This window comes from Haemorhous mexicanus, chromosome 3 (assembly GCF_027477595.1).
Source record: "Haemorhous mexicanus isolate bHaeMex1 chromosome 3, bHaeMex1.pri, whole genome shotgun sequence".
NCBI classification, from domain to species: Eukaryota; Metazoa; Chordata; class Aves; order Passeriformes; family Fringillidae; genus Haemorhous; species Haemorhous mexicanus.
Window position 1 is genome coordinate 1,507,524 of NC_082343.1, and position 25,266 is coordinate 1,532,789.

General features: G+C 48.9%; 1 protein-coding gene across 3 annotated transcripts in view; it reads right to left on the reverse strand.

Moving 5' to 3' along the window:
• PLCB1 (phospholipase C beta 1) overlaps window positions 1–25,266 on the reverse strand; it is a 345,096-nt gene that overhangs the window by 313,587 nt on the left and 6,243 nt on the right. For all 3 annotated transcript variants that reach the window (XM_059840472.1, XM_059840473.1, XM_059840474.1), the window contains exon 2: window positions 21,082–21,159. In XM_059840472.1, coding sequence (XP_059696455.1) covers window positions 21,082–21,159 — 78 coding nt within the window. The remainder of the gene's footprint in view (window positions 1–21,081; window positions 21,160–25,266) is intronic.

Sequence of the window (25,266 nt, forward strand, 5' to 3'; positions counted from 1 at the left end):
TTACTTCCAAGTTCACTCCCTCGGAAAAAAAATATTTTAAAGGACACCAGCAAGGACAAAACTTTCCCAGAGCTTATCAAAGCCCATGAAAAAAAGGCTCCTTGTCTCACTGAGCAAGGCACAGGAGCAAGGGGCAGCTTGTGCTGCTTCTCCAGCACTTCCACCAGGGAGGCACTCCAAAAAGGTTCTTGGGGAAGGCTCTGTGCATAAGCAAGGGGCAGCAGGATGGTGGGAAGGAGGAGGACTGCACTGCACACTGACTTTTATGGGAGCTCCTTACAGGGCTCTCAGCAACAGCAGTTTAATGGGAGACCAAATCCCCCTGCCCACTAAGGAATGCACACAGCCCAGCAGCCCCTGTGCCCCCAAACCCAACACCACCCTGCTCTCCCAGGGATCTGGCAGCCCCTCAGCTCACAGCAAGCTCAGCTGCTCCTCTTGCTGCTCACAGACCCTGCCCTTCTGAGCCCTCAGCACCTGGCACTGAGCATCCTGGTGCAGATCCCAACAGCCTCCCATGGGACACCCACCCACTGATGGCTGCAGGGGCAGAGCTTGGCTGGACAGCCACGTGCAAAAACGTGGGAAAACATGGAAAAACCAGGCTGGCTTGGCCAAACTAGCAAGGAGGAGACAAAACACCTTCCTTTAGCACATCTCATGAAGCTTTGGTGACTGGCTGAAGGACAGGGTGCAAGCTGGACACTGGTGACCACATTTCAGTCTGTTCTCCGTGACAGTGTTTGTCCTGCAAGACAGACTTGCAAATCACACATTTCACAATAAATATCTGCCTGGCTTAAGCTCATCTTCTCTGCTCACAGGTCTGTTTCTCTTTCTAGCAAGGGCCACGAGGGCTCCATCACAAGCAGCCACTGTTCCCAGATGTTTCCTCTGGAACTTTCCACCAACGCTGGCCAGGCCAAGCCCCTCTTTATTTATTGCACAACTTCTCTGGGAGGTAAACCCACATAATCCAGGAAATAACAGCAGGCTTGTTGTCTCCTGACTTGCTCTACATGGACAGAGCTCTTGGGGGAGGCCTGACCTCAAACAAACCCCCAGTGAACCAGCACCATCCTGTGATGTCCCACCACAAGCACACGTGGATGTGTCTGACTCCCACAACTCTTGAGTGCCTGCACTTCCAGAGCTTTACAAACTCTTGACACTATGTTTACATGCCCAAAACAACCCTTTCCCAGGGAATTTCACCAATTTTATGTGCCCTGGGAAATGAAGAGCTGGAACACATTCAACACAAGCAAATACATGCAATAAAACAAGCTCAAGTGGCTGAAACTTTTGGGGGTGATACACAACAGAAGGCAAAAAAAATGGATTTACTCTTATTCTCTGTGCAAAACAGGAGAGCACACTTGGCCATCAGAAATAGCTATCAAATGGAAAAGCACTGCATGAACAGCAACAACACTTCCATCCCCCAAAGGATATCAGTGAAATGATGATGATGTGGAAGTGCTAAGCTCTAAGCAACACACAGCACTCCATCTTCTCATTACTCACAGAACTCCTCTCAGGTGGGCAATAAAAACACAAACCTCATTCCAAACTCCCCCTGGTTTCTAAATGCCCACTGAGACACAGCACAACAGCCAACAAAAAAAGTATTTAGCTGGCAGCTACCCAAGGAGCTTTTCACTTTTGACTTGAGGCCTCAAACATGACACACACACACACCCCAGAGCCTGCTAAGAGCACCAGATCACTGGCCCTGCAGGATGCCCAGCCCCAGGGCAGGATCCCATCCTGTCAATGGTTTTAGGGCTGGGACTGGAAGAGGGCAGGAGAGAGCTGTGAGTGCTGCAGCCTGTCAGAGGGGGCTCAGCCCCCACCAAGGTCAGCACTCCCCCTTCCCCAAGGAACCAATTCCTTCCAAAGAGAAACCCTGCCTTGATATTTCATCTCAAGGACAGAACCCAGACTAAGAACAGGCTCAGCCTGATTCCTGCTGAGTAAAGGTTAGCTATGAGCTTTCAGGAACTGCATTAAAAACCACAGAACTTTCCAGTAAATGACACCATTTCCAAGCATTTCTGTTGAGAACAAGCACAAATATCAAGGTGGACCTTATGAAACACTGATATTTTAATGCTCTGAAGTGTCTGTATGAACCCTGTGCTGTCATGGGCAGGGAAGGAGCCCAGCCCAAACCCAGCATTCCCCAAACCTGAGCCAGCAGCCAGCAGTGGAATCCCTCCAAGGACTCCCACTGAAGTTACAGGGGAGCTTCCAGAAGCACTTTCCACCTTCTGAAGCACCTGCCAACACCAAACCAACCCTCTCCTCAAACAGCAGAGGATCCGAGTTCTGCTGCTCCCCCTCTTGGAGATCCAGCTGCCAAAGCTTTCAGGTTTCACAGGGACACTGACATCTGCCACAACAGCTGCACTCTGGGACCCCCTTGAAGAATTTAAAAATTAGGAATTTAATTCATTCAGCTGCACCCACAAATTTTCTCACTTTCGCACGCCCAAGTCAACAAATTGTTTTACATTGACATTTTGCCTTCAAAATCCAAAAACCTTTCAACATTAAGGGCTGTGGAGAGGTCTGGGGACATTTTCAGTAACTTTTGCTGGATGAGTTAGAGACAAATGCTGTGGGTTCCATATGAATACAATTACAGCTCCTTTCCCCCAGAGCTGTCAATCAGCCCCTTGCCAAGTAATGCCAGTGAACCTGACAAGACATCAGGTTACATTTCTGTCAGCTTTAATGCCAGAAACTTATTTTCATTAATTACTCCAGTCAATCAAAAAGGAGAAAGTAATTCTTACACTTTCCCTTTTCTTCACGGAATGCGGGGATGGAAGCAGTGGAGCAACTTTGCTCTCCAGAGGAATTGCTGTCCCCAGGAGCACAGAAGTGACCATGACCAGTGGGATCTGTGCCCTGCATGGCAGGGCATGCCCAGAGCTCAGATCTGCTGACATGGAAAGGTGGAATGCAGCAAGATGTGGCAGAACTGCTCTGCCAGCCCTCCACAGCTCAAACACAGCCTGCCCTTTCACCAGAAGGCAGCTTCACTTTTAGTCTCCCTACCAATGTAAGCTAACAGGTCACTCTTCCTAAAACAAATCAGCCAGTATGCTCTTTAATTCTGGAGTTTTTCTTCAGGGGATGCATCCTGAGCTTTGGGAACCACACCAGCTCACACAGCAGGCACAGCTGCTTCTGGAACCACTCTGAAGTCATTGCCCCTCATACTAACACAGGAGGAATGAACAAAACTTAAACCTAAACCAAGCTTTTTTTAAAAACAGGGAGAACAGGTTAAAACTTTGAAGTAGCCACAGATGCCAAACAGCAACCCAACAGAAGTTCATTCCCATTTCCCACATTTTTTATTTTTTCAATGACAACATCAGAAAAGCCACAATCACTGCATCCTGCATTATAGTAGTACTTCCATTTCAAAATTTTGAGGTGTTGGTATCTCTTCTCAAAATTCAGCTTTACTTGATGGGACCAAGCATCAGCATCTCTGCTAGAGCAGCATCCTTCAGCACACCAGGGCCCAGTGCAGCAGCACCACCCCAACCCTGGGCTCTGCTCTCTGCCAGCAAGGGTGATGAACAGCAGCTCCTGTGCCCTGTGCTCTCCCCTGCTCCACCTTCCCTGAGAGGGCAACAACTCCACAAGGAAACGACCTGGGCTGCAGAGAAAGTCATAAAGCAGCAGATGAAGTCACTCCCTGGACCACAGGCTCTCCTGTTTGGCTTCCACACGTGCAGAGAAAGGCTCAGCTCTGCCCTGAGTGCACCACAAGGCTTTCCCAGCCACACCACCCCCCTAAGAGAAGCCTGGAAGCTCCCTTAGCACCTAACACCCTGATAATTATTTCCAGGCACTTCCCAAGGCCGAGCTAATGATTACACCTGTAGCAGCAGGTGTGGGCTCTCCCCAGCTGGCAGCAAGCCTCTCCTCTCTGCCACTCACCTGCAGGAGCAGGCAGCCCAAAGCCCTGGGGAGAAGCCTCAGACAGAGCTCATGATGGTCCCCAGGTGGGAGAGGGCCAGGAGAGCCCCTGTCACACAGCACAGCCCTGGGAGGACAGCAGCCTCCCACACAGCACTGCCCAGGCACTCCCTTCACTTCCACCTCCCAAAGTGCATTTAGAGCCACCTCGGAGGGCTTGGAGCAGCTGCCTGCTCCTGGAGCAGGGCTGCAGCAACACCTGAGGGACACTGAGGAGGTGCTGGGTGCTGAGAGCTCAGGAAATGCCATTTCCCAGTGCCAGGAGCCTGCAGTGCTGCTGAGGCAAAGCTCCACTCTGCAGAAAAGCCCTGGCAGGAGGATAAGCAGTCTCCCAGAAGATGACACCAGCTAACATCTCCATTAGCTTCTGGCTGAGACACTGGGGACACTGGCAGAGGCTGCCTGGTGGCTCCCATCTCATCTTCCTCCCAAATGACAAATGAAGTTAAATTCAGAAAACTCAAGAAAAACTCCAGCCAGGGCTGAATCACCCCCCCAGTACCCAACACATTCCACAGTGCCCCACCAGACCTTCCCTCTCCTACACCTGCTGTAGGACTACACAAGTTTAGTGCAGTGCCTTGAGAGCCTTCAGGGAAGCTTCCAGTTTCTTGGGCCACCACTCATCTGTCACTCCAGGATCAGGCAGCTCCAGCAGTGAGGAAATGTGCATCAATGCCTCCCTCACTTCGACTGACTCGTGAATTGTGCAGGAATGAAGCACTGCTGCCAAGTGCCACATCCCAGAGAAGGAGCTGTCCCATGGCAGGAGTTCAACCAGCAGCTACAGCTCAGCCCACAAGCAGCAGCCCTGCTCACACACACTGCCCAGAGTGCCTGGAGATGTGGGGGTTAAAAATGGGGAAAAAAGCACCCCAAGTGCTCCTTCCCTCCCCAACAACGAGGTGCAGTGAATTCTGCTTTAATCCAGCTCTACACTAAAGGTTTACTTCTCACACCATCAGCAATAAGGGTGCTCAGAAGAGCTCAGCCAGCCTGGGCTGGCTTTACAGCAATCACCACCTGCCTGCTGTATGAAAACCCTTCAAAACCCACCCAGAACTCGATCCACAACCAAACCCCCTCTACCCCCCCTATTCTGTGTGATCCTGTGAGGAGGAAGGAGTGCCTTCAGGGTGCCACAGCTGTCAGACACCCCTGCACAGTGTGGATGTGGCAGCAGCACACCCAGACACAGAACCACAACTGGTCCCTGCTCCCTCGTGTCACCCTCTCTGCAGCCAGCTCCACCCAGGCTGCTCCCCTCCCTCTGCCACACCACTGCCCCAGGGCAGGCTGAGGGAGCTGCCTGGGCCTCTGGGACACCCTCAAGGACATCCTGCTGGGTGGGAGCACCTGGTGGTGTCCCCCAGCCCCAGGAAGGAACTCCCAGGGATGAAGTGAAGGGTCAGCGGCTCACCACCAACACCTCAGGGAGTGCAGGACACCAGCAAGGGCTGAGAGGTGGGACAGCCCAGGGAAACCTCAGAGGAACAACCACCATGGAAAAGGATCATCCATGGAAACCTCAGAGAAACAACCATGGGACAGGAACATCCATGGGAACCTCAGAGAAACAACCATGGGACAGGAACATCCATGGAAACCAACAACCACCATGGAATAGGAACATCCATGGAAACCTCAGAGAAACAACCATGGAATAGGAACATCCATGGGAACCTCAGAGAAACAACCATGGAATAGGATCATCCATGGAAACCAATAACCACCATGGAACAGGAACACCAATGGAAAACCACCATGGGACAGGAACATCCATGGAAACCTCAGACAAACAACCATGGAATAGGAACATCCATGGAAACCAATAACCACCATGGAACAGGATCATCCATGGAAAACCACCATGGAAATAGGAACACCCATGGAAACCTCAGAGAAACAACCACCATGGAACAGGAACATCCATGGAAAACCACCATGGAACAGGAACACCCATGGAAACCTCAGAGAAACAACCATGGGACAGGATCATCCATGGAAACCTCAGAGAAACAACCATGGAACAGGAACACCCATGGAGACCTCAGAGAAACAACCATGGCACAGGAACATCCATGGAAACCAACAACCACCATGGAACAGGAACACCCATGGAAAACCACCATGGGACAGGAACATCCATGGAACCCTCAGAGAAACAACCATGGAATAGGAACATCCATGGAAACCAACAACCACCATGGAACAGGAACACCCATGGAAACCACAGAGAAACAACCATGGGACAGGATCATCCATGGAAACCAATAACCACCATGGAACAGGAACACCAATGGAAAACCACCATGGGACAGGAACATCCATGGAAACCTCAGACAAACAACCATGGAATAGGAACATCCATGGAAACCAATAACCACCATGGAACAGGATCATCCATGGAAAACCACCATGGAAATAGGAACACCCATGGAAACCTCAGAGAAACAACCACCATGGAACAGGAACATCCATGGAAAACCACCATGGAACAGGAACACCCATGGAAACCTCAGAGAAACAACCATGGGACAGGATCATCCATGGAAACCTCAGAGAAACAACCATGGAACAGGAACACCCATGGAGACCTCAGAGAAACAACCATGGCACAGGAACATCCATGGAAACCAACAACCACCATGGAACAGGAACACCCATGGAAAACCACCATGGGACAGGAACATCCATGGAACCCTCAGAGAAACAACCATGGAATAGGAACATCCATGGAAACCAACAACCACCATGGAACAGGAACACCCATGGAAACCACAGAGAAACAACCATGGGACAGGATCATCCATGGAAACCAATAACCACCATGGAACAGGAACACCAATGGAAAACCACCATGGGACAGGAACATCCATGGAAACCTCAGACAAACAACCATGGAATAGGAACATCCATGGAAACCAATAACCACCATGGAACAGGATCATCCATGGAAAACCACCATGGAAATAGGAACACCCATGGAAACCTCAGAGAAACAACCACCATGGAACAGGAACATCCATGGAAACCTCAGAGAACCACCATGGAACAGGAACATCCATGGAAACCTCAGAGAAACCACCATGGGACAGGATCATCCATGGAAACCTCAGAGAAACCACCATGGGACAGGATCATCCATGGAAACCTCAGAGAAACAACCATGGAACAGGAACACCCATGGAGACCTCAGAGAAACAACCATGGCACAGGAACATCCATGGAAACCAACAACCACCATGGAACAGGATCATCCATGGAAAACCACCATGGAACAGGAACATCCATGGAACCCTCAGAGAAACAACCATGGAGCAAGATCATCCATGGAAACCTCAGAGAAACCACCATGGAATAGGAACATCCATGGAAAACTCAGAGAAACAACCATGGGACAGGAACATCCACGGAAACCAACAACCATCATGGAACAGGATCATCCATGGAAACCTCAGAGAAACAACCACCATGGGACAGAAACATCCATGGAAAACTCAGAGAAACAACCATGAGACAGGAACATCCATGGAAACCAACAACCACCATGGAACAGGATCATCCATGGAAAACCACCATGGAACAGGAACATCCATGGAAACCTCAGAGAAACAACCATGGCACAGGAACATCCATGGAAACCTCAGAGAAACAACCACCATGGGACAGAAACATCCATGGAAACCTCAGAGAAACAACCATGGGACAGGATCATCCATGGAAACCTCAGAGAAACCACCACGGAGCAGGACCACTGACTACACCAGGACACCAAATGAGCATCCCAAACGTGGCCCAAGTCCCCAGATGTGGCTCTTGTCACTCACACAAAAGCTGGACAGTGCTTAAGGACCTGAGGACACAAATGCCCACCCCAGTGTGTGCTGGTGCTGTGGATATGTGAATTATCACCTGAATTATCTTCTCTTAAGAAAGGCCCTTGCTAGAAAGAAAAAAGATCCCTGGGCACAAATCTAAGACAAGACATGCAAGCTGATCCCTGAAAACTGATTGAGCCCCAAAGACCAAGCCCTACACCTGGCTTGCTTTCTGCACAACAGGGACTCACTTCAACACTGTGTGATTTAGAATTTTCAGACACAAATTTATGCTTCTGGCTAAAATTAAATAAATAAAGCTCCAGAAGAACCAACATGTTTTCCTCCTTCAGCGAGAGACCTTTCCTTGCCCAGCTGTGTAACTGCACACCCATACACCTTCACCTCAGTCTGAAGCTGAAATCCCACACAGCTGAGCTTGCCTGCTCAGAAAATGGGCTAAGTGGAAAAGATTCTGGAGTTCAAACAAAATGCTCCAAGCTCTCTCCCCGTGGCTTGCAGAGGGAGGATTTTTTGCACTCTAATGCAATATTCATTGGTTATTTGCCTCCTGATCTGAGGTTTCCATTTCAAAAGCTGTTTATCACCAGTGCAGCACTCTGAAGTGAGTGGAGAGCACAAGTCTCACAGCTGGGAGGCTGCCAGGTGGGCAGCAGAGCTCCTCCAGCCCAGCTCCCTCTGGAACACACACAGGGCACAGCAGCACGTGAGAGCAGCACCCAGCACTGCCCTGGGCTCACCCACAGCTCCAGCACCCCCCTGGATCACTGAGGCACCTCCAACACACCACAACCAGCTCTCTGTAGGTAAGGTGGAGAAAAGCCTAGAGGATGCAGTTTGACAGAACACACAGTGCTACAAAGATCTGCAGGTCACACAACTGCAGGACCTTCAATAAATTGCATTTTTTCTCCTCATGCTGTTTGTTTGTTCAGCAGAAGCTGCCTGACTAGAATGGAGTCTCCAAGCAAACACTGCCATTCCCATCACAACATCAGCCAAAGATAATCTCAGGCCACTCCTGGGAGATCACACATTTCAAAGTACATTAACTTCTTGGGAGGAGAGGATGGGGAGGGAAAAAAGAGAAAAAAACCCCCAAAAAAATGAAGCACATGCACAGAGCTCTATGTTTGTGGCACATTTAAAACTCCACAATCTCCTTTTAGACAACCCCTGGGGAAAAAAAAAAAAAATCAGGCACATTTAGACTCAAGAGATAGCACTGATGTCTAAAGTCAACAGAACATGAATTTATTAACCCCCATCAGAGGATGGCTCGTGTCTTCAGGGAAATTCAGGTTAGAGTACTGCACTGCCACCCCAACTAATCAGTGCAGGGTAAAGTACAGATGTAGATAGAAATAACTTGATCATATTTGTCTGTAACAACACTCAAGTGAGCTGGATTCACAGCAGAACAGATGTCACTCCCCTGACATGAGAGCCAGCAGACACTAGTGTCTGTCCCTACTCCCAGGACTGGAGGTGCAGTCAAACATGACATTCCAAGAGCATTCCAGGCACTGCAAGGCAGCTTCCCTCCCCAGCTCAGAGCAGGGAGTGACTCCCCATCACCCACTGCATTTTAGCCACACCTACAGACCCGAGCATTAACCAACACCTGAAAAGCCCAGCTGTGAAATCCAGGGAGAATATCTGGGCTTTGGCATTTCCCAGAGGTCACAGAGCCACAACAGCCTGGTCCCCTGTCCCTGCTACTCACACAGCACCACGTGCCAGGTGAATCCACCTGAATGAGAGGGCTATTTATGGACAGCTCACTCAGTGCCAGCAGCCAAAGGACAGCTCTCCACCTCTGAGGGCACAAACACAGATGAAATAACAAACACAGATGAAAGCAGTGGGGCTTCCACTCAGCAATTCCTTCCTCAAACGATGCAAACCGTGTGTCCTACATCCAGTGTGGATGTTGGCCTTTGATGGTGGACAAAAGCTGCCTTTGCAGCATGAGTCTTGGGCTTGAAACTGCTGTTTTCTTCCTTTTTTGGCATATAATTTCATGAGGTCACAACAGCCCGTTCTCAGGCTAGTTCTGCAAATCATTTGCACCTAAATTAATCACATCAATACATAAACATTCAGACCACCCAACAGTCTATATTCCCAACATAAAGCCAAGCCAATTACACAATGTATCCAATGCCACTAGGATATTCATTACACTAATGGAGTCGATTTTACAGTTTCTGAAACAGCCCCTGAAGATTATGTATGATTTATTCCCATAGATGTTACTCTGCCAGGCATGCCCATATAATTGGCATCTTTTAGTGTCTGGGGAATTGACTTGTAACGCCCTCATGATTCAGAGATGATCCTCATGATGGTGTCATCACCAGGCAGATTAAATACAAAATTAATAGATGGCTGAAACAGCTCAGTTTCACCTGCCTCAGATATGGATGTGCTTCAAATCCCTCTTTAGAATCAGGCACAGGGAGAGGGGGCTCCAGTCTCTCCAGACCCTGAGGGATCTCACACTGGTCAATCACAATTTATAGAAGGAACAAAACTCAAGTGCTTTGTCCTAGAAGCAAATCTAGTCAGTGCCACCAGCTGGATCCTTCACTTCCACCTCTCCCTTTCCCCTCCACTGTGGCATTCACATTCTCTGAACAGAGAGAGAATTCTCTCTCCCAGGTTCTTCCCTGGAAGCACAAAGAGAAGAAGAAAACAACTCTTATCTCTGTTCTCTGCTCTTGCTGTTTCTTGCACATGTGGAATGTGTTAGGAAGATTGTTTACCTGAAGGCATTTGGTAATTGGATTTTGGAGATCCTTGTTTATATTAATTGGCCTGTGGGGTCAAAGCTGTGTCCTGGCTGTCTGGAGACAGGCCCAGGTTTGTCTTTAGCATGCATCTTTTAGGGTTCTAGAGTACAGAATCTTTAGTAGAGCTACAATACAGTATTAATGAAATAGAATATAGTTTAACAAAGCAATTGTTCAGCATCCTGAATCCATGGAGTCAGATGCCAATCATTCCCTGCATGGGGGGCTCCCTGAATGCCACACTCCTCCTCCAAGCCCACTGAGGAGCCAGGAGGTGAGGGATTAGCCACCATCAGGCTCTGCACAGGCCAGCTGTGGAGGCTGGGGGGCCGAGGCCAGCTCCAGGTGTTGGCCATCTGTCCTTCAGGGGCCACAGTCTGAGGTCACACCATTGCAGCAGCTGCATGGGCCAAAGGTGCCTCCAGTCCCACGACACAGGGCAGCTTCAGCAAGTTTGGATTTGCATTTCAAGCCCTGGAAGTCCTCAGATGGCAGCAGGGGCTGGGAGCCCCTCCAGAGCAGCCCTTGGTGCTGGTGGTGGCACGCAGAGCCCCTGCTCGGGCTCGGGGCTGGCCCTGCTGCAGACTGGCTCTCCTGACTGGCTCCCTGGAGCCACCACTCCTGCTCCTCCTGGATCTGGCCATGGAACACCGTGGCAACACACGAGAAGCTCCCAGTGCTGGGCATGACTTGGAGAGGAAGTGCAGAGTCCCTGTAAGGGCAAACGTGGATCTGCTGCAGGATGGCAGCAGCACCTGCCACCCCAACAGCCCCCGTGATTGCAGCCACTCAGCAAACTGATCAGAGCAGGACTGCTGCACTGGCCACACTCCTGGCAGGAGCCCAGGGAAGCTGCTGAGTGGCCACGTACCAGCACAAACCCAAAGGATTTGCAGTGATGGCTGGGGATGAATTCCTGCGTTCCTCACTGGTGGCAGCCTCACCTTGCTCTTCCCAGGCCCACATTTTTAGCTACAACATCATCCACTGTCTGAGCACTCCAGAGGAGGTGGCACAAAGTGACATGCCATATCCAGTGACACCTGCAACTGCCATTCCCAAGGCTCTGTCCCATTTTAAACCTGCTCAGAAGGCAGTTTGGGAAGAGCTGTTTGAACAGAACACAAACACAGCAGAGTGGCACAGTCTGTGTGCACTGTACAGCAGCTCCAGGGATGAGAGAAAAGCCAAAAGCCATCCTCTGGCACTGGAAGAATTCCTGCATAAGCACACAGGACATGCCCAGGAACTCAGATATTGCTCCAGACAGAGCTGTGAAGCACTATCTGAGGCAGGAAGAGCAAAGAGAGGAAAAAGGACCCCCAGTTTTAGCCTGAAACCCTGCAAATACTGACTGAAATGCCAGGGAAAAGTGGAGGCAGAGGCAGAGAAAAAAACTTGCTTTACTCATCATTATGAAATGTCTTTTGTCAGTTCTCAACCAAGAGGAAAAAAATACATTTTCAAGGAATTAAGAGATCTTATTTTAACAGGCAGCTTTGCAGCAGGACTAAGATAAGCCTTTGGATAATTCCAAACACACACAGTGGCTACGAAAGGGCAGATCATTTCCCCCTTTCACAGAGGCTGCAAGGCCTAAATCTGGTGAAAAAGTGCAAATATTTCAGTCTGCCAGTCAGAAGAGCTGGGTTGGCCTCCAGCTTCCTTCACCTTAGCCACAGCCCCTGCCTGGGTCCTTCCTTTCAGCAGAAACACGGACTGAAAGCCCACTGTGCTGTGAGAGAGGGATCTCAGTCTGGTGTGCCATGCAGAGGACACTGGGATGAGCTGTGACAAGACAGATTTGCAGGCAGCACACTGAAAAAATCTCCTTCTGGCAGGAGAAAAGCAGAGCCACTCTTCAAGCTGCTCGGGCATGTTTTGGGATTTACAGCACGCAGGGCTGAGGAGAGGAGCCCTTCACCTCATCCATCCAGCACAGATGGCACCCTGTGCTCCTCCTGCAGCTCCCTGACAGCCTCTCCCAGCAATTTCCACTGGCAAAAATTGCCTGCAGGCCTGGGTCTGCCAGGGGAAGGAAGCAGAGCCCCAGATCTGGCTGAGATCCCTTCCCAGCAGGGCACTCAGTGCCAGCATCAATGCCAGGAGCCCAGCCTGCCCTGCCCCGGGGGTTTTGCAGGCAGCCCCACGGCCAGGGGGCTGATGGACTGTGCCCCCCAGCAGGGGCACTGCCTCTGAGCTGCCCCAAGCACCTTTTCCACAGACACACAGCACTCACAGCAGCACTCTGAGTCCTGCACTGTCCTGGGCTGCCAAGCACCAGTCACTCAACTCCTCCCTGAGTTAGGGACCATTGGAGCACTGCAGCAAACCACACTGCTTTTAAGGAAATGCTGCTTTTTAAGGAAAGATCAATTCAGGATCTGCACCTGAAATAAACCTCAGCTTCAGGGGAGAAGGTCTGAGCAAGGAGCTGAAGGGCAAAGTTCCCCTATCTCCAAATTCCACAACCACCATAACCAGGGATTTTGCTGTGTCAGAGAAAGCATTTATCTATTTAATGATTCAGCCTGGTCCTCCAGTGTGTTATGTTACCCCAATTTAGAAGGATTTTCTCCATGGACAACATGGCCCTATGCTTATTTTGCTTAGCAAGCAAATCTGGATTCAAAGCAGAAAACCCTCCTTTATTTCACTTATCTCTATTTATAGAGGAATTAAAGAGTAAACCCAATGCTGTATTGTTCTAAAAGTTCCCTTAAATACAGAGTATTTTGAAAATGTCCCAGTCTCAGAGTTGAAAGTGCCAAGATAAAGCACCTAAATTTTGTGCTGTACTCCTGACTTCCAAACATCAGTGTTCCACTTCATAACACCTTTTATTAAATAAAGCCTGGTGTCCAACTGTCCTGGGCCAGCACAGGGCAGCTGGAATTAAAATAAAAGAGCTTTCTTTTAGAATTTCATTCCTGCTTTAACAAGGCCCCAACCAGCACCACTCAGTGCCAAGCAGCTCTCCCCTGCTAATCAATATTTTCATTATGATTCTCATTAGAGCACTTGCTGCTCTTTATCAGGCAGAGATAACCAGCTCCCAGGGCAGGGAAGCACCTGCCCAAATTATCCACAGGCAGGGAGAAACATCCTGCAGCAAGCAGGCTGAACCTGCTTCAGCAGCCAGCTGGCTGCCAATGAACACAGCCTGCAGCCCAAACAGAGCTCCCAGCCCACGGAGCTCTGGGGCAGCCCAGGGGCACCCAGGGGTGGCACAGCCCCAGCCCAGGGGTGGCACAGCCCAGCACACCTGGTACAAAGGCATGGCCCAGCCTCCACAATAAAATCCAGGCACTGGGAATGTTCCTGGGACATGAAGGAAGGCCAAGCTCCATCCTCTCCCTGCTCCTTGCCCACACTGAGAGCACGAGGAACAGCTCAGCATCAGAGCTGCAACACCACAGAGTGGGTCTCAGAGAGGAGAACCTGCCCCTGCTGCTGGGATTTGTGCTCCCCAGTGAAGGATGGGCACTGGGAAGTCCCACTGCTAAACGTGCCTGGCTGCAGAGATCAGCTGGAAGGAGCAAGAAGGAGAGCCCTCACCTCCTGCCTGTGTGGAAAGGCAAGACAGGACACAAGCCACAGCCAGGGGAAGGCAGAGTCACCTCCTTCTGGGCATGGGACACCCTGCAGAGCCTGCTCAGAGAGCCAGCAGCACAGCAGACCAGGAGCCTGCCCCTGGGCTCACATCCCTTCTAACCCAGGGGAGCAGCTGCAGGAGACTGGCACTGCAGACAGCATCTGTGCAGCTGGAATTACTCAAAATGACACACTCAGTGAACTAAAACTCTTTAATCTGTGGCATCCCAAGAGTTTTCCCAGGGCTGGGTTAATACAAGCTGTCTGCAGAGACAAGGCAGGACTGAGCAGTTCCCTAGGACAGGGAGCTGCAGAGTGCCTCTGTCCTCACACACCACCCCACACCAAACAGGCAGGGGCACAGAGGGGCACTGCAGGGTGGGCAGAATGACAGATCTGGAGGAGCAGGCAGGAGAAGGAAGCAGAGTCAAGTCCACATTTTGAGTGGTAACAAGCCTTAAGGTAAATAAGGCAAGGATCAGTGCCAAACTGACATTTATTGCCACTCACTTGTATTTTAAGAGAATCTTTCCAACTCCTGAATTAAAAAAAAAAAGGCCCAAATTTCTAACACATTTATCCCATAGCACTGATGAGCAGGGGAGTGTGTGTGTTCACACAGGAAGATCACATGTATGGAGACAAAATATATCTGATTTAAAGATGGTTATTTTTGGAACACAGCTGAAAAAAAGAAAAACCCACACCAAAAAACAAAAAAAATCCCTGAAAGCATAAGAGGGAGAGGACAGAGCCAGGATGTGAAGAATTAGGGAGAAGTCAATCCAACAGCCCCCCAGGAGATCAGCCACCCTCCCAAAGATCAGGAAGGCTGATGTGCTAGCAGCCAATTTTTGACCTGTGCTAATAATGGCTCAGTCAGCAAAGCTGAAGCTGCACATTCAGCCAAATCCATGTCCAAGCTGCAGGCACCCACACCAGAGACTTGCTTTAATTAAAGAGCCAAAGAAGAGAGGGCAGGCTGGATTGGGGCTCTGCTCTGCAAGCCCTGCTCAGCTGGGGAACACCCAGCAGCCCAGGAAGGGAATGCTGGACACAAGCTTTCCTTACTGAGCTATTGAAATTGAACATTCTAACAGCCAAACAGGGCATGAAAATCCCATGCATAAAAACTCCAATTTCCAATTTTCTTGTAACATTTGACATCTACAGCCAAAGCTTCCAAAGCCTCAGTCCTTCTAAACAAAAGACACCCTACAATCTCATCTTTACAGCAAAGTCACAGCCCACATTCAACAGAGGGCAAAGAAAACATTCTCACACGAAGTAAAAGGTTAGGGTTGTTCTGAGAGCTCAGCAGCACATCAGCTGGGCTGACTCCAGATCCCCCATCCTCAATCTCTGAGGGTCTCTGGCTTCCTCACTCAGCAAGTGGAGCTGTGCTGTGGACTAAACCCAACACCTCCATTCCTGTTCCTGCCTCCCCCACAAGCAGGGAGATCTTGAGCAGTGGGAAACGCTCAGAGATCTGTGTTTGATGTTGTACATTTCCCTAATGGGCCTTGAACAATTTCCATGTTTTGAAAGCTGAGAGATTTCCTTTAAGTCAGCAGCCTGATGGGAAGCTGACCTCCATGAAATATTTCCTCCCATTCTGGCTGTCTGTGGCAATTCCCTGCCACTTCCCCAGTCTTCCTTCATTCCAATCAGCTCACAGGCTGATTTTAAGTTGTTGGGAAAAACAACATGAGCTTCTTCTCAAGTTCCCAAGACCACCACGGTGCCTCCTGATGCCACACCTCAAACTCATCCATCACCACGAGTGCAAACCCAGATTATTTGCTGTGCCACCACCATCACTGCACTGTCTGCCTCAGGTTCACTCCCAATCTCCAGGGTCAGGAAGAAGCAAAACCTCACATCACCACAGCTCCTTGTCCCAAGGGTTCCTCACCCAGATTCCCAGTGAAAAGATGAGCAGGACCTCCACAGAGCCATCTCCAGCTTATCCTTAAATCCCCAGCTGAAATACAACAAGCAAAAATCAATTTTCTGCTCTCAAAAATCAGGGGCAACCCACTTCCAGCTTGGCACTCAGCTCACACGGGCAGGAATGGGGCAAGCTTAGAGCAAAACCATTCACTCATCAATTCCACTTTGCCTTCAGTGGGGGAGCATTGTCATCTGATGTCAAAAGTGTCCCATGGATAAAAAACTTCCCCAGCTGTGCCATTATTTCCCCTTGTGCCCATCTGACTCTGGAGAAAGTACAGGTGCTAATTAGAGTTTGGTTTTTATTTTTATAGAAGTCCATGAAGAAGCTTCAGAAGTAGAAGAGCACTGAGGGCACAAGGCAGCTCATACAGAATTAAAAAAAACAAAAACCACAAAAAAAAACAAACAAAAAAATCCCCCAAAAAACCCAAAAAAACAAACAAAGCCCTCCACAAGTCTTGCTCATCCCTGGTAGAATGCCAGGACATGGACCTGGCTTCTTAAGGGTTTAAGGTTTGGGGTTTCCTTGGGTTTTTTAAGGGTTTAAGTTATTTAGGTTTTTTCCTGCTTACATGCCAGGAGAGAAGTGTGATACATGATTAATGATGCATTTTTTTGGGGTTTCTAAGGGTTTAAGTTATTTAGGTTTTTTCCTGCTTACATGCCAGGAGAGAAGTGTGATACATGATTAATGATGCATTTTTTTGGGGTTTCTAAGGGTTTAAGTTATTTAGGTTTTTCCTGCTTACATGCCAGGAGAGAAGTGTGAATACATGGCTAATGATGCATTTTTTGGGGGGTTTCTAAGGGTTTAAGTTATTTAGGTTTTTTCCTGCTTACATGCCAGGAGAGAAGTGTGAATACATGGCTAATGATGCATTTTTTTGGGGTTTCTAAGGGTTTAAGATATTTAGGTTTTTTCCTGCTTACATGCCAGGAGAGAAGTGTGAATACATGGCTAATGATGCACTTCTTGGATGTTTTCAGGGCTGAGATGCCCAACTGAGCAACCTTGCTCTTGAATAAATTAAGCCCAACAGCTGAGATTTGGAGCGGGTATTTTTAAAGCTGGTACTAGTAAATATTCCATCCTCATGAAATTACTAGGTGTGTTTTAAATATTGATATATTAGCTCCAGTCTTTACTGAATGTGTGTCAAGTGTGCTGTAAGGCATGTACAGATGTAAGGTAAATGTAATTCTTGACCCACAGGTTAAAATACAAATACCCACCCAAGTGTTTGACAGCTCTGCTTCAAAAGAGACACAAAAGCACTCTCTTACATGAGAGGTAAAATCCCCAGCAGCTGGGAAAATGCCCCATCACCTTCCATTTGGAAGAGGGCAATGGGGCTGCCAGGGAATTTACAGACATGAGACAGAAATCAGTCTTAGCCTGGCTTTGCTGTGCTAGCTGGGCTAAACACACCAAATGCTGCTTCCAGCCTCTGCTCATCTCCTCAAAAATGCTTTTGATTATCACTCCTTTTTACTCCAGCAGACTCTCTCCACCTGGGTAAATTTTATCTTGCTTCCATACTCATGACCAGAATAAGAACAAATGGAAGAAATGGCATTCTGTGTTAAAATAAAAAAAAAAATCAAGAAATAGAATGATGTTTTAGTCAGGTGGTAAAAAAACAACACCAGGATGAATATTGTCTGGATTTGCTGTGGTTAAGAAATGTTACCTAAACAATAAGTAACAGACATAAGCTTGTCACATTAATTAACTTTTCTTTTCAAGTCCATGTTGAGAATCACTCAAGTAATAATATGGAATCAACCAGCAGTCTGCATACAGATGAAGAAGAAAATATTCCAGAATCTTCAGCAATAAAAGAACTTCATGCTGAAAATCACAATTAACATCAGAAAGCTGTCCTGCCATCTGTTCAAGACAAAAGCTATCAAGTGTTCTTGCTGTTACCAGAAAATGGGGAAATGCTGTGGGTGCCTTGGTGGAGCACTGCCCTCACTGATGGCAGCAGGGTGAGCTGAAACATGGTAAGGCAGCAGCAAGCAGAGGGGGCAGGTCCCTGCTGGAGGCAGCCCACCCTTGTGCAGCAGTGATTTCCAGGATGACTTGACACAAAGAGAAGGAAATTAAAGAGGATCTCCTATACAATCTCCTTTTTTCATGTGTTGGCAATCTCGCAATCAACGTGAACCCAAACTCTCTGTAAGAGCAGAAAATGGCATTTCCTTTCCAGTCCTTGCACTATCAGCACCCCAGCAGATATAGATTTACTTTCTTTAAATAGGCCCTGCTAGAATGGTGTTTGGAAACAAGCTTCACCTAGTTGTCATGAATTATTAACCAGAAAAAAAAAAATCCCTCTTGTTCTTTACAGAGTCTTGATTTGCAAGTTTAAAAACCCAACTGACACTTCAACCTCTTGTATAAATACCTAACCTTTAAAAAAATGCCCTGAGCATTAGAAATACATTTTTTCATGAATATGAGAACAACAATTCTATAAATAGCCATTCTGCACAGAATTGCTCCGAGACATTGTTTTTACAGACAACAGTAGGAAACTGAAGGAGGCCTTAGTGCCAAACACATTAAAAGTGAAATAAACTCTGCAACCAACTCTGGGCTTCCACTTATTCTTCCAAAGGCCATCGTTCTTTTCTAGCTTATACAATTAGTTTATGCAAGGGAAGGAACAGGCCCAAAGGCTGGCACAGGGTTTAGATTTATATTCTGTACATCAGGCACAGCTCCTGAGGGCACTCACTGCCTGCTGCAGGCAGCAATTCACACCAGCTCTGCCCTGCCAGCACATGAACTCACCACTGCCCACCAAAACCTCACAGGAGCAGGGGCAGAGACAGGATTGTCACCAGAAAAAGAGAAAACACGTTCCCAAGCAGACTGACCGCAAGCCCTGCTCCATCCCCCCTCAAAAGCAAACACAGGAAGATAAATAAACACAATCTAACAAACACAACAGCCTCCCAGCACCTTGCATGGCTGCTGTCCCCTCCAGCTATTTCTGCCCTGGCACCTAAACAGAATCAACAAGGACTCCAACAAGCAGCTCCACAACTGGCACACCAGGTCTGTGCAGCCACAGCACTGCAGGCACACCTCGGGGCTCTCTGGCACATCCTCACCCAAGGCCAAAGCTCAAGCACCAGCAGGTTCAACACCAACTCCAGCAGGCAGCCAGCACAAGCACTTCCTTGGAAATTCACCTCTGGAACGAGGAGAAACTCACTCCATCCCCAGCTTGGATACAGCTTTCTGCAACACCAACTGCAACACTCACTGTCTGGACATTTATAGGTAGACCTGGGTACCAAACAAGCAGCCCCAGGTGCTCAGGGTGCCCTCACTCACTTTCTGTACATTTATAGACAGACCTGGGTACCAAACAAGCAGCACCAGGTGCTCAGGGGGCTCTCACTCACTTTCTGTACATTTATAGACAAACCTGGGTACCAAACAAGCAGCCCCAGGAGCTCAAGGAGCTCTCACTCACTGTCTGGACATTTATAGATAGACCTGGGTACCAAACAAGCAGCCCCAGGTGCTCAGGGGGCTCTCACTCACTTTCTGTACATTTATAGACAAACCTGGGTACCAAACAAGCAGCCCCAGGAGCCAAGGGTGCCCTCACTCACTTTCTGTACATTTACAGACAAACCTGGGTACCAAACAAGCAGCCCCAGGTGCTCAGGGTGCTCTCACTCACTTTCTGGACATTTACAGACAAACCTGGGTACCAAACAAGCAGCCCCAGGAGCTCAAGGAGCTCTCACTCACTTTCTGTACATTTATAGATAGACCTGGGTACCAAACAAGCAGCCCCAGGAGCTCAGGGGGCCCTCACTCACTTTCTGTACATTTATAGACAGACCTGGGTACCAAACAAGCAGCCCCAGGTGCTCAAGGAGCTCTCACTCACTTTCTGTACATTTACAGATAAACCTGGGTACCAAACAAGCAGCCCCAGGTGCTCATGGAGCTCTCACTCACTTTCTGTACATTTATAGACAAACCTGGGTACCAAACAAGCAGCCCCAGGTGCTCAAGGTGCTCTCACTCACTGTCTGTACATTTATAGACACACCTGGGTACCAAACAAGCAGCCCCAGGTGCTCAGGGTGCCCTCACTCACTTTCTGTACATTTACAGACAAACCTGGGTACCAAACAAGCAGCCCCAGATGCTCAAGGAGCTCTCACTCACTTTCTGTACATTTACAGATAGACCTGGGTACCAAACAAGCAGCCCCAGGTGCTCAGGGGGCTCTCACTCACTTTCTGTACATTTACAGACAAACCTGGGTACCAAACAAGCAGCCCCAGGTGCCCCCTTGCCCTGTGCTCCCCTGGGAGTGGCTCTGAGGGCTGGCAGGGATGTGGAACTGGGGCAGGGCAGGGCTGAAGCAGGCTCTGAGCCTTCCCAAGGGCTCGGGGTGAGCTCAGCACTCCGGAATGTTCCGGAGTGGCCAGGGAGGATCAGGAGGGACTGGGTGACGTGGCCCACCAGGCATGGCAGGGAGCACGTGGCTGCTCAGGAGGAAGGATCCAAAGGGAGCTGTGGCCTCTGGGAACTCTGCCACACATCACAGACAAAACCCTCCACGTGCAGGAGGCAAGAGAAGCCACAAACCAACTACAAACCACAACAGCATCCCAAGGGGATCCTTCCTGTCCTTGCCAGGACAATTGCACACCTCACTGGGCATCCCAGCAGTAGCATGGCTGGAATTGCCAAATCTTCCATCCAGCTCTCCAAGATGTGTGCTCAGGGACGAGCCTGCTGTCTTTGCTCTCCAGAAAATGTGCTGATAAATGTCTGTCTGCTGTGCCAGGACTGCTCACCACAGCACAGAGAAAAGGAAGAACCACTCCAGAGCTGGAAGCTTTTCTCTTACCTTATTTTGATCTGTCCAGTAGAAGAAAAATCCCTGTGGGTCTGTTCTGAGGATAATTGGAGTCACAACAGTGGAGTCCTGGCAGAGAAAGGACAAACAAGAAATCCATGTCAGCACACAGAACACATAATTATGCACAAGCTGCTCTGCCATCCGTGCTAATGAATTGCAACACCCAGAAATCACCCTGAAGGTATCACTAGCAAGATGGCACTGAAAGCATTCAGTATCACCTGCCTCATCTCTGTTTTTCTGACACCACCTCTTCCCATTCCTGTGGAGACAGCACCCAATAACTGCAGGCTTGTCAGCACCCAGAGTTAACCCAGCAGAGCTGAAGTGGCTGAAGTTCAACAGGCAGAACACCCTGGATGTCAAACCATCACAGCCAGGTGTCCACTGGCCCCTTGACCTGACCCCCTTCAGACAGCAACACTGAACACCTCCAGAACTCACCTGTACAAAGGCTGAACTGGCCTAGAAAACATGGAACAGCATTCCTTGCCCCCAGACTTTTGTCTGTAACATTCCATTAAGATTTATCTCTCGTTCAATCAAACCATGACAGTTTTGGCAATGGGGATTTATCTGTATTCCACCTGACTTTCAAACTGGTTGAAAACCTGTCTAGTCTGGCAACATCCTCAGCTCAGGTCACTTAAAACCAGGCCCATGTCCCAGCACACTGAGCAAGGCAGCCTTGTCCCCTAAAACCCCTGTTTTCTGAGGGACAGCAAAGCCTGACTCCGAGCCACAAGCTCTCCCCAGGCCTTGTCCACAGCTGGGAGCTCATCCCCTCTCTCACATCTGGCTGCCCTAACAACAACTGACCCTGCTCCCAACAGGATTTCTCCTCTCTTTTCCATGGCATCCATAAAGACACTGCTGTCTCAAGACCTCCACCCACTTTTCAAACTCCTTTTAGGAGTTATGGAAGGGGCACAGAATGGAAAAAGACAAAGGGACAGAAAAATTGCCTAAGCCTCAGCTCCCCAGAAAGCCAGGCTAAGCACACAGCTCCTCCTCAGAGAGGATCCCTCTCTCTCTTGAGGTGCTGCAGGTATTTTACAGCTTTAGCAGAAAAGCAGAAATGTGTGAGGTCACTCCATGTGGCTTTGAGGAAAAAAAAAAATGGGCTGTGACAGGTTCAAGTTTAAATCCAACATATCAGGGTGGAGCAGAAGCACAAAGAAAACTGATGGAAGTGACACAATTACAAATAAACCAAATAAACCAAATAAACCAGGAATGTCCCAGGTGGGCCCAAAGCTCTGTCACTGACCCTTCATTAAAACACTGCCCTTCCCTAAGAGAACAGACATGCAGAATTTGCAGAATCTTATTTTCCCCCCATTTCCTGCTAGTTTTTAACATCCCTTACACCTGAGAGTTGGACACTGTTTGAAGCAACATGCAAATTTGGGTTTAAGATCTATCAGACCCTGAAGGAATCTGTCTGTATCCACAAGAACCTAAAAAAAGATTCTTAGACCTCCACCATTTAAAAGGAGGGGAAAAAAAATCCCTTTTCTGGAGACATAAGTCTCCTTTTGGAGCTGATTTCCTGTGTCACATGCTGCCTGTGCATGAAAATATGAACTGAGCAAAGATCAGGACTCATTGTCCTTCTGCCTTGGGATGAGATGGGAGGAACTCCAGGGGGGAAGGGAAGGAAGTGATGGGAAAGAGACACAAAGCAATTCTGTCTAGGATGAACTCACTCTGCTGCTTCCTCACTGCAAACCCAAGTGTGTTTGCTGGCACACAGCTCTCAGAGCAACACCTCTGTGCATGTGCAACAGGTAAAATAAAACCAGACCCAAAGCAGAGGACGAGGGAAAGAACCTTCAGCATCCATCAGGTGGCCTAAAGGAAACTCCATCCCAACAGGGTGAGTGAGTCCTGCTCTGGGAATGTGCTCCAGAAAGCTGCTGGGCTGGGCTGGGGTTTTTGTTTGGTTGTTTTTCCTGAACTCTGGCATGGGCACAGCACAATTAACGTGCTGATGAACAGGAGGCTCTGAGAAGAGCTCTGCACATGTCCTGGTGCTAGATGTGCCCTGGGAACTCCTCCATGAGGCAGCAGCAGCAGCAAGAAAAGCCAGGTGCATCACACTTTCCATCTTCTGCCAGGTAACTAGCACTCCTGTCCAGCCCTGACATCAAATGCCACGCTCACTTCTGGCTGTGGAGGCACGGAAATCAACTTTTGGGGGCAGCTCTGCAAGTCCTTCCACCCACCCCAGAGCAAAGCAGAGCCCTCTGTCACCTGGGACAGGTCTCTTCCTTCTGTACCACTCTGCAAAGGCAGGAAACAATCAAAAGGACTCCTGAAAAAACCTTCTGCAATATACATTCCAGTTCAAGGCTCTGAAATAGGTATTTGCTTCAACCAGCACTGTCTGGTGATTTACAAACACTGTTGTACTGGCCAGGGAATGGCTGTGGTTTATGACCCCTAGGACACACCTGCAGTCATTTTTGAGCATCCTGAAGCCCATTAATTCAATTTGCTCACCCAAAGAGCTGACCTCCTAACTCTCCTGAACAGACTGACCAAGACACACAGCTCTGAACAAAAAGGTTATGGACAGAACACAACAGAGGGGGAGGAAAACTAAAATAACAAACAAAATCTCAAGGACAAACTAATCAGGGGCAGACATTCATATCTCCCCTGACCCACTCAGATGCAAAAGTGAGAATAAAACAGGAAATAAAAAAACAAGTGTTGCCCATCTCTGAAGCTGAAGGGTTTGGAAATTTCAATGTGTAGTAGGGGGGCAGCCTATATTTTCTGTCCATCCCTCTGGATATTAACAACCAGCCCCTTGAGCAGCAGGCCAGACTCCTGGGGCACTTCCAAGGCCATAAAAAAGGTCCAGGACGAGGTGAGCAAGGCCAAAACCAGCTGTGACCAGAAGGGGCAGAGGGAAGAGAAAGGGAGGGGGTCCCAGTGCCTGAGGGTTGCCAGTTGTTCAGTGCCAGCCTGGGAGCTCATGCCAAGCAGTGCCCTGGTGTCCCAGAGACTGCCCCTGCCAATTCCTGGCTGGCCCAGAGTGCTGTGCATCACAGCCTCAGCTAAAGAGAGCCATTTTCCTGAAGGGCTTTGAATTTCTCCTCTACAAGTCCCCCACCTTCCTCTTGGCTGGCTTAGGGCCAATTCTCTACTGTGCCCCAAGCCCAGAGCCTCAAAGGAGTAATGTGGCTGCTCTCTGCTCACTCCATTAAGGTGCCTCCTAATTGGCTGCACAACCTCAGAGCCTGCATTAGCAATGTTCAGTTTTACACTTGGAAGCTGAGGTTTCAACTCTGTGCCCAGAAGGTGCCACAAGGAGCTCTGGGATCCTCACCAGCCAGGCACAGCAGAACACGAGCACAGTGGACAAACCCACAATTAAAGGGCTGCTTCAGGCTCTGATTTTTAGAGAGGGGCTCTCAGACAACCTGTGAGCAAAAAGTGCCACCTCCATTCCATTGCTGCTGAGCAGGAAAGATGAGCACACCAGCAGAATCAGTGAGGAGGTGAAAGCTTGGCTTCAGCTCCTTTCTGAGCCTATTTATCAGAGCACCACCATGGCCTGGCTGTGCACAGGTGGAACCTTTCCCTCCATGACCACAAGCTTGTGTTCTAATCAATCACAGGTAGGTAATGATGGCTCTTAGAAACAGCTGCAGTCAAAATTCACATCAACAGATTCTCAAAAGCAAAGCAGAGCAGCCTCTGTCCTTGGCTCTTCTGACAGGTGGGGCTCATGACACTGCCTCATTAAGGCTGGCTGCTCTTTCCTGGGTTTGCCTCAGATTTTCAGAGACACTGAACATCCCCAAATATAACCTGAAAATTTTTTACACATCATTATCTCACAATCTTCTGGAAAATCTCTGCCAAGCTGCTTTGAAGCACTCAGCTGAGAAGTATGGACTCCTTCTGGCAGAGGCAAAATGTTCTTGAGCATTTCTTTCACTTTGGCCAAAGGGCCTGAGATCTGGCTGAGCAGAGCTGTCAGACAAAAAACCAAACTGGAATTGATCTAACAAGTGAAAAATGAAATTCCCTTGTTCATCAGGAACATGCAAGAAGATATCCTTCACTATTACCCTGGAGAAGCTTTGGTGATGGCACCACAGGACAGAAATCATCCTTCTGCTGCTCAAACACTGCAAGTTCTGAAGATCTGCCTTG